At 45.8% G+C, this 13,857-nt stretch overlaps 1 protein-coding gene across 5 annotated transcripts in view; it reads right to left on the reverse strand.

Annotated features, from left to right (window-relative positions):
* The window catches only part of TXNRD2 (thioredoxin reductase 2), a 131,875-nt gene that overhangs the window by 117,639 nt on the left and 379 nt on the right, over positions 1-13,857 (reverse strand). For 2 of the 5 annotated variants that reach the window (XM_056532412.1, XM_056532388.1), the window contains exons 2-3: positions 6,014-6,082; positions 75-131 (exon numbers count right to left, since the gene is read on the reverse strand). Coding sequence is in view for 3 of the 5 variants with exons in the window: in XM_056532388.1 (XP_056388363.1) it covers positions 75-131; positions 6,014-6,082 (126 nt within the window). In the remaining 2 variants the exon portion in view is untranslated. Of the gene's footprint in view, positions 1-74; positions 132-285; positions 404-6,013; positions 6,083-13,731; positions 13,854-13,857 lie in introns of those variants that run through there. The other 3 variants (XM_056532400.1, XM_056532393.1, XM_056532406.1) reach the window with 3 other exon arrangements.

A 13,857-nucleotide genomic window follows, 5' to 3' on the forward strand; every position in this document is an offset into this window, starting at 1 on the left:
GCAACACAAGATATGCTGTTTCTGAAGAACAGAGAACATATAACTGGGGTGTACAATTTATAAACCGATCCTACCTTTGGGTGATGGTTCTACATAATCGAATACTGCAACTCGCTTTCCAAATTGGGCAGCTGAAAATAAAAACAGTGGTTTGTAAGAGCAGTTTCCCATTCACTGACAAAAAGCAGGAATACAAAAGTGAGAAAAAGGGAAAAAAATAAAAAACAAACACACAAATTCAAAAGCTGTATTACAATATTCTTAGGTACAAACTCTTAAACTCACATGTTAAGAATTCTGTCCTGATAGTCGTGAAGTAGCAGCTGCCAAGTTGTCTCATTGAAGTGAATGGGGCACAACCAGGACTCTTCCTAGAGCTGGCTACCCCAACAAACTAAGTAATCTGAGAGAAGGGCATTGGAAAGAGGTCACCAAGAACCCAATGGTCAATCGGTTTTTAGCTCCTGTGTGCACATGGAAGAAACTTTAAGAGGGTCAACCATCAACGCAGCCTCCACAATCTGGGCTTTATGACAGTGGCCAGAAAGAAGTGTTTCCTCAATAAGAGACACATGAACGCCCACCTAGAGTTTGCATCTAAAGGCATCTCAGACTGTAAGGAAAGTACTAAGTAAAGGGTCTGAATACTTATGTAAATGCAATATTTTAGTTTTTCCCTATCAATAAATAAGCAGAGATTTCTAACATGCTGTTTTGTCATTATGGGGTACTGAGTGCAGAATGATGGAGGAAAACACAGCATAACAAAATGTGAAAAAGTGAAAGGATCTGAAGACTTTCCAAATACATTGTATATACCGTAAATGCATTTGGATATAAAAAAGTGTAGACTCTGTCCCCAAGATAGTTTTCAGTACAGTCTATATTACAAAAGCACATTATAGGGAGAAATATCACACTGTCTCACAGTTGGAAAGCAACCAATCACAGCGCAGTTTTAATTTCTCATATAGCTCTGGTAGAATAAAAGCTGAGCTGGGATAGGTTGATATGCAACAAAGAGGATGTTACTATAAGCTTGATAAATGCATTGATTTTGTTATTTTCAGTCTTTACAACCCTTCTAAGGTCTGTAACACTTTTCATATATATCGTTTAACCACTTAACCACAGTCGCATTCAAGTTGCAATAACTAGATTGGTTCTTTTATTTTAAAAAGACATCGGAACATGAGAGCTGGAACCCGGTTCCAATGGGAAACTGCTCCACTTTTTCCCTACACACGTTTTGGTAAAACTCCCTGTAGATCTTCATTCTATGGATTGGTACAAATGCAGTTTATATGTTAAATGGACACGGTCAAGTACAAAAACTTTTTATATGTTGTACATCTTGGCAAAACATTAACCTTTCTAATATACTTAAGAATATTGTATTTCCTTTTTATTTATTTTTGTATTTTTTAATTTTTTTTAGAAACTGTGGCTTATAAAATCATGGCTTTGTCCAAGCTGAAGCACAGGCATGCACAAAGTCCGGTAAGTAGGGTGGGCTAGCACTCCTCTGTCTGATGGGACAGGAAAGACAGGAGAGAGCACAGAGGAGTCCTATCAGACAGGAGAGAGCATAGAGGAGTCCTATCAGACAGGAGAGAGCACAGAGGAGTCCTATCAGACAGGAGAGAGCACAGAGGAGCCCTATCAGACAGGAGAGAGCACAGAGGAGCCCTATCAGACAGGAGAGAGCATAGAGGAGGAGTCCTATCAGACAGGAGAGAGCATAGAGGAGGAGTCCTATCAGACAGGAGAGAGCACAGAGGAGTCCTATCAGACAGGAGAGAGCACAGAGGAGTGCTATCAGACAGGAGAGAGCACAGAGGAGTCCTATCAGACAGGAGAGAGCACAGAGGAGTCCTATCAGACAGGAGAGAGCACAGAGGAGTACCATCAGGCAGGAGAGAGCATAGAGAAGGAGTCCTATCAGACAGGAGAGAGCATAGAGAAGGAGTCCTATCAGACAGGAGAGAGCACAGAGAAGGAGTCCTATCAGACAGGAGAGAGCACAGAGGAGTCCTATCAGACAGGAGAGAGCACAGAGGAGTCCTATCAGAAAGGAGAGAGCACAGAGGAGTCCTATCAGACAGGAGAGAGCACAGAGGAGTCCTATCAGACAGGAGAGAGCACAGAGGAGTCCTATTAGACAGGAGAGAGCACAGAGGAGTCCTATCAGACAGGAGAGAGCACAGAGGAGTCCTATCAGGCAGGAGAGAGCACAGAGGAGCCCTATCAGACAGGAGAGAGCACAGAGGAGTACTATCAGACAGGCGAGAGCACAGAGAAGTACTATCAAACAGGAGAGAGCACAGATGAGCACTATCAGACAGGGGAGAGCACAGATGAGCACTATCAGACAGGGGAGAGGAGAGCACAGAGGAGTACCATCACACAGGAGAGAGCACAGAGGAGTCCTATCAGACAGGAGAGAGCACAGAGGAGTCCTATCAGACAGGAGAGAGCACAGAGGAGTCCTATCAGACAGGAGAGAGCACAGCGGAGTCCTATCAGACAGGAGAGAGCACAGAGGAGTCCTATCAGGCAGGAGAGAGCACAGAGGAGTACCATCAGACAAGAGAGAGCACAGAGGAGTCCTATCAGACAGGAGAGAGCACAGAGGAGTACCATCAGACAAGAGAGAGCACAGAGGAGTCCTATCAGAAAGGAGAGAGCACAGAGGAGCCCTATCAGACAGGAGAGAGCACAGAGGAGTACTAACAGACAGGCGAGAGCACAGAGAAGTACTATCAAACAGGAGAGAGCACAGATGAGCACTATCAGACAGGGGAGAGCACAGATGAGCACTAACAGACAGGGGAGAGGAGAGCACAGAGGAGTACCATCACACAGGAGAGAGCACAGAGGAGTCCTATCAGACAGGAGAGAGCACAGAGGAGTCCTATCAGACAGGAGAGAGCACAGAGGAGTCCTATCAGACAGGAGAGAGCACAGCGGAGTCCTATCAGACAGGAGAGAGCACAGAGGAGTCCTATCAGGCAGGAGAGAGCACAGAGGAGTCCTATCAGGCAGGAGAGAGCACAGAGGAGTATCATCAGACAAGAGAGAGCATAGAGGAGGAGTCCTATCAGACAGGAGAGAGCACAGAGGAGTCCTATCAGACAGGAGAGAGCACAGAGGAGTCCTATCAGACAGGAGAGAGCACAGAGGAGTACTATCAGACAGGAGAGAGCACAGAGAAGTACTATCAGACAGGAGAGGGCACAGAGGAGTGCTATCAGACAGGGGAGAGGAGAGCACAGAGGAGTACCATCAGACAGGAGAGAGCACAGAGGAGTCCTATCAGACAGGAGAGAGCACAGAGGAGCCCTATCAGACAGGAGAGAGCACAGAGGAGCCCTATCAGACAGGAGAGAGCACAGGAGTCCTATCAGACAGGAGAGAGCACAGAGGAGCCCTATCAGACAGGAGAGAGCACATAGAAGTACTATCAGACAGGAGAGAGCACAGAGGAGTACTATCAGACAGGAGAGAGCACAGAGGAGTACTATCAGACAGGAGAGAGCACAGATGAGTACTATCAGACAGGGGAGAGGAGAGCACAGAGGAGTACCATCACACAGGAGAGAGCACAGAGGAGTCCTATCAGACAGGAGAGGGCACAGAGGAGTGCTATAAGACATGAGAGAGCACAGAGGAGTCCTATCAGACAGGAAAGAGCACAGAGGAGTCCTATCAGACAGGAAAGAGCACAGAGAAGTACTATCAGACAGGAGAGGGCACAGAGTAATCCTATCAGACAGGAGAGAGCACAGAGGAGTACTATCAGACAGGAGAGAGCACAGAGGAGTACTATCAGACAGGACTCCTCTATGCTCTCTCCTGTCTGATAGTATTCCTCTGTGGTCTCTCCTGTCTGATAGGACTCCTCTATGCTCTCTCCTATCAGACAGGAGAGAGTACAGAGGAGTCCTATCATACAGGAGAGAGAACAGAGGAGTGCTATCAGAAATGAGAGAGCACAGAGGACTGCTATCAGACATGAGAGAGCACAGAGGAGTGCTATCAGACAGGATAGAGCACAGAGGAGTGCTATCAGACAGGAGAGAGCACAGAGGAGTCCTATAAGACAGGAGAGAGCACAGAGGAGTCCTATAAGACAGGAGAGAGCACAGAGGAGTCCTATCAGAAATGAGAGAGCACAAAGGAGTACTATCAGACAAGAGAGAGCACAGAGGAGTACTATCAGATAGGAGAGAGCACAGATGAGTGCGATCAGACAGGAGAGAGCACAGAGGAGTACTATCAGACAGGGGAGAGGAGAGCACAGATGAGTACTATCAGACAGGGGAGAGGAGAGCACAGAGGAGTCCTATCAGACAGGAGAGAGCACAGAGGAGTCCTATCAGACAGGAGAGAGCACAGAGGAGGAGTCCTATCAGACAGGAGAAAGCACAGAGGAGTCCTATCAGACAGGAGAGAGCACAGAGGAGTCCTATCAGACAGGAGGGAGCACAGAGGAGTCCTATCAGACAGGAGGGAGCACAGAGGAGTCCTATCAGACAGGAGGGAGCACAGAGGAGTCCTATTAGACAGGAGGGAGCACAGAGGAGTACTATCAGACAAGAGAGAGCACAGAGGAGTACTATCAGACAGGGGAGAGCACAGAGAAGTACTATTAGACAGGGGAGAGCACAGAGGAGTGCTCGCCCACCCTCACTTACTGGACTTCTATAAAAAGGAAATACAATGTTCTTATGAAGTATATTAGAAAGGTTAATGTTTTGCCAAGATGTACAGCATATAAAAAGTTGTTGTATCTGACAGTGGTCATTTAAGTATGTTTTATGGAAGAAAAAAAAAAGCATTCACTGCACTGCCATTTTTTTTTTTTTTTAAATCAAAGTAGCTATGTGACAGCTTTATTTGATGGAGGATGAGAGGTAGTGTTTATTAAATAAAAAAAAAGCTTTATTTTTTGGGAGGTGGGGGGGGATGGAAAAAAAAAGCAACTAACAAAACTAGCTCAAAACTAGTGTTTAATGGCTCAAAGAACAGCCCCAAAACCAGTTGAAAAAATGTTTAAAAATAGGACGACTAGTCAGTAGTAGAGATATGTTGATCAAGTCTAGGTATGCTTTGCGATTGTATTATACCCCTGCTAAGTTTAAGTGTATTGGTGTTTCTAAGTCTGACTTGTGCTTCCGCTGTTCCTGTGATGATGGTACCTTTTTACATGGGGTGTGGGAATGTCCTGTTGTGGCAATCTTCTGGAGGGATATGATGGGGTTTTTGGCGGATAATCTAGACTTCCCCTTCTTACTCACCCCTATGGTTTGCCTACTGGGAGTTCATAATGACGTGATCTCTGGTTCCCATAGACGTCTGTTAATCCGATTTCTACTGTTCTGTGCCCGTAAGGTAGTGGTAATGACCTGGAAGGATGCCTCCCCTCCCCTGCTGTCTCGCTGGCTGGCTTTGGTGAACAAGTATGTCCCATTATATCAGGCCCCCTACATGAGTCGTAAGTGCCCTAAGAAGTTTGATAGGGTTTGGACTCCTTGGCTAGGATGTGTCTGCGGACGCTCCGATTAGGCAGTTGTAGCTTCCGGGGGGGGGTGTCTGCGTGCATGCATGTTTGTCTGTTCGTGTTGGGCCTACTCTGGTGGGTCCTGGGGTTCACTGCCGAATCAACAGTGCACCTTGACATATGTTCTGCTTTGGGCTATTACGTTAAAGCCGGTCTCTGGGACCCTCAGGGCTGTTTTTCTTTTATTGTATTTCACATTTGGTGATGTCTGTTATCTGACTTGCAAAATATAAATAAATCCTTTTGAAAAAAAAAATAGGACTCAAAATATTGTGTATGAATACAGCCTCAGACTGAGCTCACACAGAGTATTTTGGGTCGTATTTTCAGCATTGAATGTTAACACACAGAGTTTTTTTTTGCCTAAAAAAACATCCCAAAATTCTGTGAGAACATACCATAAATACATTTATCCAGAGTGTTAAGCATCACATCAGTATATTGTCTTACCTTCTTTAGCACATGCAAGACCTCCAGAGCCTCCGCCGATCACAAGCAAATCATAGTCAAAAGAAATAGCTGTGAACAAAAAAAAAGACCAATTACATAAAGAGTCTTTATTTTTTTATTACCTTTTTATAACTTTTCACACAACTTGTGCTCCATTACGAACAAGAAAATGTATGGTCATTAAAAAGAAAGTTGTTTTCTTACTAAAGTTGCTAAAGTTTCAGCCACTAGTGGTCTTACGTCCACAAAAATTGCAAATTTGCAGTTCAACGCCTGTTATTAGGCTCAGTTGATCTCTAGTATAAGAGACCAAGACAGAACACAGGAAAAGAAGGTGGAGCTTAGCTAGTTTTATGTGAAGCCTGGACTTTAAATGCAAGCTGGACCTGTGTGACTCCACCATAGGGTCCACACTGTGTCTAAAAGATTAAATCAAAGCTTCGCTCTTATCTCTGACCACCCATAAGGTTCTGGGCAGCTGTCCCTTTTGTAGCTTGACATCAGCAGCAGCAGTTTATTGCTCATATCAAAGCTGCTTATATGATTTAACTCGGCCATTCTGTAATACTGTTGCTGTTCACCTTTCTGCTCACATAGCATCTTTCAAATGAGTGCATCAATAGACCCCTCCACACGCCATTTATAGTAGTGTACTGCGTAAACCAACAGTCCATCGTCAGCCTCTTCAGTCCAGCGCCCTTTTAAAACTATGTCATGGCATAGCAGAGAGGGCTATGTGCTGTGATTAGCCAGATACACAGGAAAGGAAGCCCTACGTGTACTGCGGGCAAACAACCCATCTCTGGTGGGCACCCCGTGAAATGAAGAGAAAGTGAAATAGCTGCGCTTCATGGAAGGAAATTTTAAGGTTTCAGGAACAGCAGTGACAACCCAAATCACTTTGTCACAACCCTAAAGGGTTAATTTCACAGACCCATACAGGTTTATACAATATTGAACAGTAATGCTTTAAGCTTATAAGCTATGAAGCAAGTGATGGCACCTAATTAACTGTCTATATTGCCACTGCAATTGCACACAAGTGAACTAAGCACAAATCAAGCTCTCTGCAAGCAAAGTTAAAGGGGTACTCCGCTTGAAACATCTTACAAGATGTTCGATCTCGGGGGTCCCACCGATTAGGAAACAGGAACAGGAAGTAAATCGCATATAAAGATGGAGCCGGCCCCTAATTACCAGTTCTTAAAGGGGTATTCCTCCCCTAGACATTTTATCCCCTATCCAAAGGATAGGGGATAAGATGTCAGATCGCCGCGGTCCCGCTGTCTCGCTCTGTGCGTAATGACGGGCGATACAGGGGACGGAGCCGCGTGACGTCATGGTGCCGCCCCTCGTGACATCACGGCCCGTCCCCTTAATGCAAGTCTATGGGAGGGGGCGTGATGACTGCCACGCCCCCTCCCATAGACTTGTATTGAAAGGGGCGGGCCGTGACATCACGAGGGGCAGAGCCGTGACGTAACGATGCTCCGGCCCCTGTATCACCCATCATTACGTGCAGAGCGAACTCGCTCTGTGCTGTAATGATGGCGGGGTGCCGCAGCAGGGATCCCAGGGGTCCCCAGCAGCGGGACCACGGCGATCTGACATCTTATCCACTATCCTTTGGATAGGGGATAAAATGTCTAGGGGCGGAATACCCCTTTAAGTATTATGATACTTTTACATTAGTAGGGTCTTTCGAAAAATGTCTAGAGCAGAGGTATGACAAATTCCCTCTTTGCTGCTAGGCAGGACCCACGGGGCACAGCAGGAAGCACACTCTAGGAACAGTCAGTAGTGCATCCACAGTGTCAAATACGCTTTGGATGTGCATATTTTCTGCTGCAGATTTACTGAAAAATAAATCTCTTCCATTGAGTCACTGTACTGTTCTACTGAGGACTGGAGTCTGTTTGCTACAACCTTATGAATCAGGAGAATTGCTTTGATTACCGTATTTATCAGCGTATAACACGCACTTTTTAGGCAAAAATTTTTAGCCTAAAGTCTATGTGCGTGTTATACGCCGATACACCCCCAGGAAAGGCAGGGGGAGAGAGGCCGTCGCTGCCCACTTCTCTCCCCCTGCCTTTCCTGGGGTCTAGAGCGCTGCTGCCGGCCCTTCTCTCCCCCTGGCTATCGGCACCGCTGCCCGTTCTGTCCCCCTGACTATCGGTGCCGGCGCCCCATTGCCTCCCCCCATCCCCGGTGGCATAATTACCTGGGTCGGGTCCGCGCTGCTGCAGGCCTCCGGCGTGCGTCCCCGGCGTCGTTGCTATGCGCTGCACGGCGCGGCGCATGACGTCAGTGCGCCGCGCATAGCAACGACGCAGGGGACGCGTGCCGGAGGCCTGCAGCAGCGCGGACCCGACCCAGGTAATTATGCCACCGGGGATGGGGGGAGGCAACGGGGCAGCGGCGCCGGCAATGGGTGCCGCTGCCCCTTCTCTCCCCCTGGCTGTCGGCGCTGCTTCTCTCCCCCTGGCAGGGGGAGAGAAGGGTCGGCAGCAGCGCTCTAGACCCCAGGAAAGGCAGGGGGAGAGAAGCGGGCAGCGACGGCCTCTCTCCCCCTGCCTTTCCTGGGGATGTATCGGGATATACACGCGCACACACGCACCCTCATTTTACCATGGATATTTGGGTAAAAAACTTTTTTTACCTAAATATCCTTGGTAAAATGAGGGTGCGTGTTATAGGCCGGTGCGTGGTATACCCCGATAAATACGGTAACTCATTGCCTGTAACCTGATCTCGGAGTCTGTGCAGATCACTCGCTCTGGGACTGGGGTTAACAGTGCAGTTACTGATTTGCTATAAGCCACCAAATATAATGGAAGAGCCAGAAGATCAATTACTGAGGCAAATAAACAAAGCAGCAAATCAAAATGATGTGATAATAATGGGGGACTTTAACTATCCTGATATAAACTGGGAGACAGAGACCTGTGAAACTCATAAAGGAAACAGGTTTCTGACTATAGCTAAAGACAATTATCTGTCCCAAATGGTACAGGGCCCGACCAGAGGGGGCGCCCTACTAGACTTAATATTAACCAAGGTACCTGACAGAGTAACTAATGAGTAGAAGGACAACTAGGAAATAGTGATCAGAATATAATACATTATAACTTGTTCTTCAATAAGGGAACCTCGTGAGGGGCCACAAAAACAATGAACTTTAGGAAGGCAAAGTTTGATCAGCTCAGAGAAGCCCTTAACAATATAAAATGGGATAATGTCCTCAAAAACAAGAATACTGACACTAAATGGGAGACTTTTAAGAATATTTTAAATTCTCACTGTAAGAGAAGAAAACCAATATGGATGAATAAAAATATTAGGGGGCAATAAATGCCAAAAATAAAGCATTTAAACTACTAAAACAGGATGGCAATGAAGAAGCATTAAAAAGCTATAGAGGAAAATGAGCAATATGTAAAAAAAAAAAAAAAACAGATAAAAGCTGCAAAAGTAGAGACAGAAAGACTCATTGCCAAAGAGAGTAAAACTAACCCCAAAATGTTCTTTAACTATATACTAGCTGAGTACCCGGCGTTGCCAGGTTTTTCCTTCCTAATCCTTGTGGAGGAAATTCAACAGAGAAAACTTTTGACTTCATATCCTGTCCTCATATATTGCTGTCATAACCCAACTCCATATCTCGTCCTCATATCCCGACCCGTAATATGTGTACCAGGTATTGAAATATCTCCAGCCGTACGGAAGTTATGAGGGAACATACATTTCCCATTGATTTGCTTGGGACTTTAAACGAAAACCCTGACCCTCACAAATGAAGGTAGTTAAGGGTTAAATTAACTATCCTATATTTTAAGTGGACATATAAATAACATGTGACCAAGTATTATCGAAATATCTCCAGCCGTACGGAAGTTATGAGGGAACATACATTTCCCATTGATTTGCTTGGGACTTTAAACGAAAACCCTGACCCTCACAAATGAAGGTAGTTAAGGGTTAAATTAACTATCCTATATTTTAAGTGGACATATAAATAACATGTGACCAAGTATTATCGAAATATCTCCAGCCGTACGGAAGTTATGCAGTAACATATATTTCCCATTGACTTGTATAGGACTTTAAACAAAAACTCCGCCCCTAGCAAATGGGGTGAGTAAGGGTTAAATCACCTATCCTATGTTTGTTGTTGACATATAAGTAACATGTGTGCCAAGTTTGATGTCAATATCTTTAGCTGTTTAGACATGATGCTGGAACATTCACACACACACACATTGAGTTTTATATACAGTAACCCCCCGACATACGATGCTTTTATATGTCGAGCCCATCGCATTAACTGCTATCCAACAGCGCAAAATGCTTAAGCTGCTGTCGGATAGCAGTTTAAGCATCCCGGGCAGGTTCGCTTACCTATTCCCGCTGCTCCGGGTCCACTTTGCGATCCTCCGGCGTCCCAGCCTCGCTTTCCGGCGTCGTTATTACGTCACTACGCACGCCGTGCCGGCGCAGCAGCATAATAACGTCACCAGAAAGCGAGGCCCGGACCCTGCAGAAGATGCGGAAGAAGCCAGAGGATCGCGAAGACGACACCGGAGCAGCGGGACAGCATCGGGAGCCCCTGGGACAGCATCGGGAGCGGTGAGGACGCGGTCCGGAGCGGCAGGGACAGGTGAGTATATATTCCTATACTTTACATTGCACGGATCCCTCAACATACGATGGATTTGACAAACGATGGGTCGTTTGGAACGAATTACCATCGTATGTTGAGGGACCACTGTATGTATAGATAGATATATTTCAAAAAGGTTAAAATGAAAGTGTTGGCCCTTTAAAAAATGATGAGGAAGAAATTATAGACGGGAATCAGGAAAAAGCAACTATATTAAACAAATTCTTCTCCACTGTATTCACCGAGGAAAATGAAATGCCAGGTGAAATACAGCGAGATAAGGTAAACTCCCCAGTACAGGTGACCTGTCTAACCCAGGAAGAAGTACAGTGCCGCCTACAAAAAATCTAAATAGACAAATCACCAGGTCCAGATGGCATTCACCTCCGAGTTCTAAAGGAATTAAAGGGGTACTCTGCCCCCTAGACATCTTATCCCCTATCCAAAGGATAGGGGATAAGATGTCAGATCGCCGCAGTCCCGCTACTGAGGACCCCCGGGATTGCCGCTGCGGCACCCCTCTGTCATTACTGTACAGAGCGAGTTCGCTCTGCACGTAATGACGGGCAGTAGAGGGACCGGAGCATCGTTACGTCATGGCTCCGCCCCTGGTGACATCAAGGCCTGCCCCCCTCAATACGAGTCTATGGGAGGGGGCATGGTGGTCATCACACCCCTGCCATAGACTTGTATTAAGGGGGCGGGCCATGACATTACGCTGCTCCCTCCCCTGTATCGCCCGTCAATACGCACAGAGCAAACTCGCTCTGTGCAGTAATGACAGCGGGGTGCCGCAGCGGCAATCCCGGGGGTCCCCAGCAGCGGGACCGCGGCGATCTGACATCTTATCCCCTATCCTTTGGATAGGGGTTAAGATGTCTAGGGGCGGAGTACCCCTTTAAGTATTGTAATAGACAGACCCCTATTTTTAATATTCAGGGACTCTATAGTGACAAGGACTGTTCCCCAGGACTGGCGCATGGCAAATGTGATGGCAATATTTAAAAAGGGGTCAAAAGGTGACCCCGGGAATTATAGGCCTGTTAGTTTAACCGTTGTATGTAAATAGTTTGAGGGATTTCTAAGGGATGCTATTTTGGAGTATATTGATAAAAATAAATGTATGATCCCATATCAGCATGGATTTATGAGGGATCGGTCCTGTCATACTAACCTGATCAGCTTTTATGAGGAGGTGACCTTCAGACTGGACCAGGGGGAGTCGCTGGATGTCGCATATCTGGATTTTTCCAAAGCATTTGATACGGTGCCTCATAAAAGGTTGGTGCATAAAATGAGAAGGATTGGGCTGGGGGAAAATGTGTTCAAGTGGGTAAGTAACTGGCTCAGTGATAGGAAACAGAGGGTGGTTATTAATGGTACTTATTCTGATTGGGTGACTGTTACTAGTGGGGTACCACAGGGGTCCGTCTTGGGTCCTGTTCTATTTAATATATTTATTAATGACCTTGTAGAGGGGTTGAATAGTAAAGTAGCAATCTTTGCAGATGATACTAAACTCTGTAAAGCGGTAAACACTATAGAGGACAGTGCACTGTTACAAATGGATCTGGATAGGTTGGAGGTTTGGGCTGGGAAGTGGCAAATGAGATTGAACACTAATAAATGTACGGTTATGCACATGGGGAGGAAAAATCTGGGCTGGGGTTATGTATTAAATGGGAGAACAGTTGGGACGACTGATGTAGAAAAGGACTTAGGAGTCTTAGTTAATAGTAAATTTAGCTGTAGAGACCAGTGTCGGGCAGCTGCTGCCAAGGCTAATAAAATCATGGGGTGCAGTAATAGGGGCATAGATGCCCACGACAAGGAAATAATTCTACCACTGTACAAATCACTAGTCAGACCACACATGGAACACTGTGTACAGTACTGGGCACCAGTGTACAAGAAAGATATAGTGGAGCTGGAGAGGGTTCAAAGACGGGCAACCAGGGTAATACGGGGAATGGAAGGACTACAGTACCCAGAAAGATTTTAAGAATTGGGGTTATTTAGTTTAGAAAAAAGAAGGCTTAGGGGAGACCTAATAACTATGTATAAATATATCAGGGGGCAGTACAGAGATCTCTCCTACGATCTATTTATACCCAGGACTGTATCTATAACAAGGGGGCATCCTCTACGTTTAGAGGAAAGAAGGTTTCTACACCAGCACAGACGGGGGTTCTTTACTGTAAAAGCAGTGAGACTGTGGAATTCCCTGCCTGAGAAGGTGGTCATGGTGAACTCTGTAAAAGAATTCAAAAGGGTTCTGGACGCATTTTTGGAGAATAATAATATCGCCGGTTATGGATACTAGATCTATAGGGAAAGAACGTTGATCCAGGGATTTATTCTGATGCCATATTTGGAGTCGGGAAGGAATTTTTACCTCTAGTAGGAGTTTTTTTTTTTGCCTTTCTCTGGATCAACTTAGTAGGGACTGATTAGGGTTATAGGTTGAACTTGGTGGACTCAACCTTATGAACTATGATGTTACTATGATTCATTTATTCTAGTGAACGAAATCATCTGGTACATTAAAAAGAACCGGATCAAAAGAACAAATCACTCAGAGTGAACTGGGCATCACTAGTATGGGGAGCAGTTACCGGTGAGTCACAACCCCCACCCCCTCCTTTTTACATTGAGAACCGAAGAATCAGTTCATTTCAGTGAATCACTCTAAATGAACGATTCACTTTAGTGATCCGGACTTTCCATCACTAACCTATATATCAGTATATGTTTTTCCTCGTTCAGTCCTCAGGACCCCCCTAACAGGTCGTGTTTTCAGGATTTCCTTAGTCTTTCACAGGTGATATAATTGTGGTGATGCCCGATTCACTGACCACAATTATATCACCTGTGAAAGACAAAGGAAATCCTGAAAACACGACCTCTTAGGGGGTCCTGAGGACTGAACTTGAGAAACACTGGTGTAGACCAATGCACATTCCTATACACCGCAAAATATTTTAAGAAGTATATGGTGCAGATTTTCCAGTGCCTCACATAAAAATATAAAATGGCTGATGGTAAGTTATTTTACCCTAGACCCCCTGTTAAAGAAGTCCGCGGGGACACAAGTCGTTGTCACATGACTGCCGACCCGACCGAGCCCCGCTGTCACGTGACACAACTGTGGAGAGACGTCTCCTTCACTGCAGTCAGTCAG

Source organism: Hyla sarda, chromosome 1 (assembly GCF_029499605.1).
Source record: "Hyla sarda isolate aHylSar1 chromosome 1, aHylSar1.hap1, whole genome shotgun sequence".
Lineage (NCBI taxonomy): Eukaryota > Metazoa > Chordata > Amphibia > Anura > Hylidae > Hyla > Hyla sarda.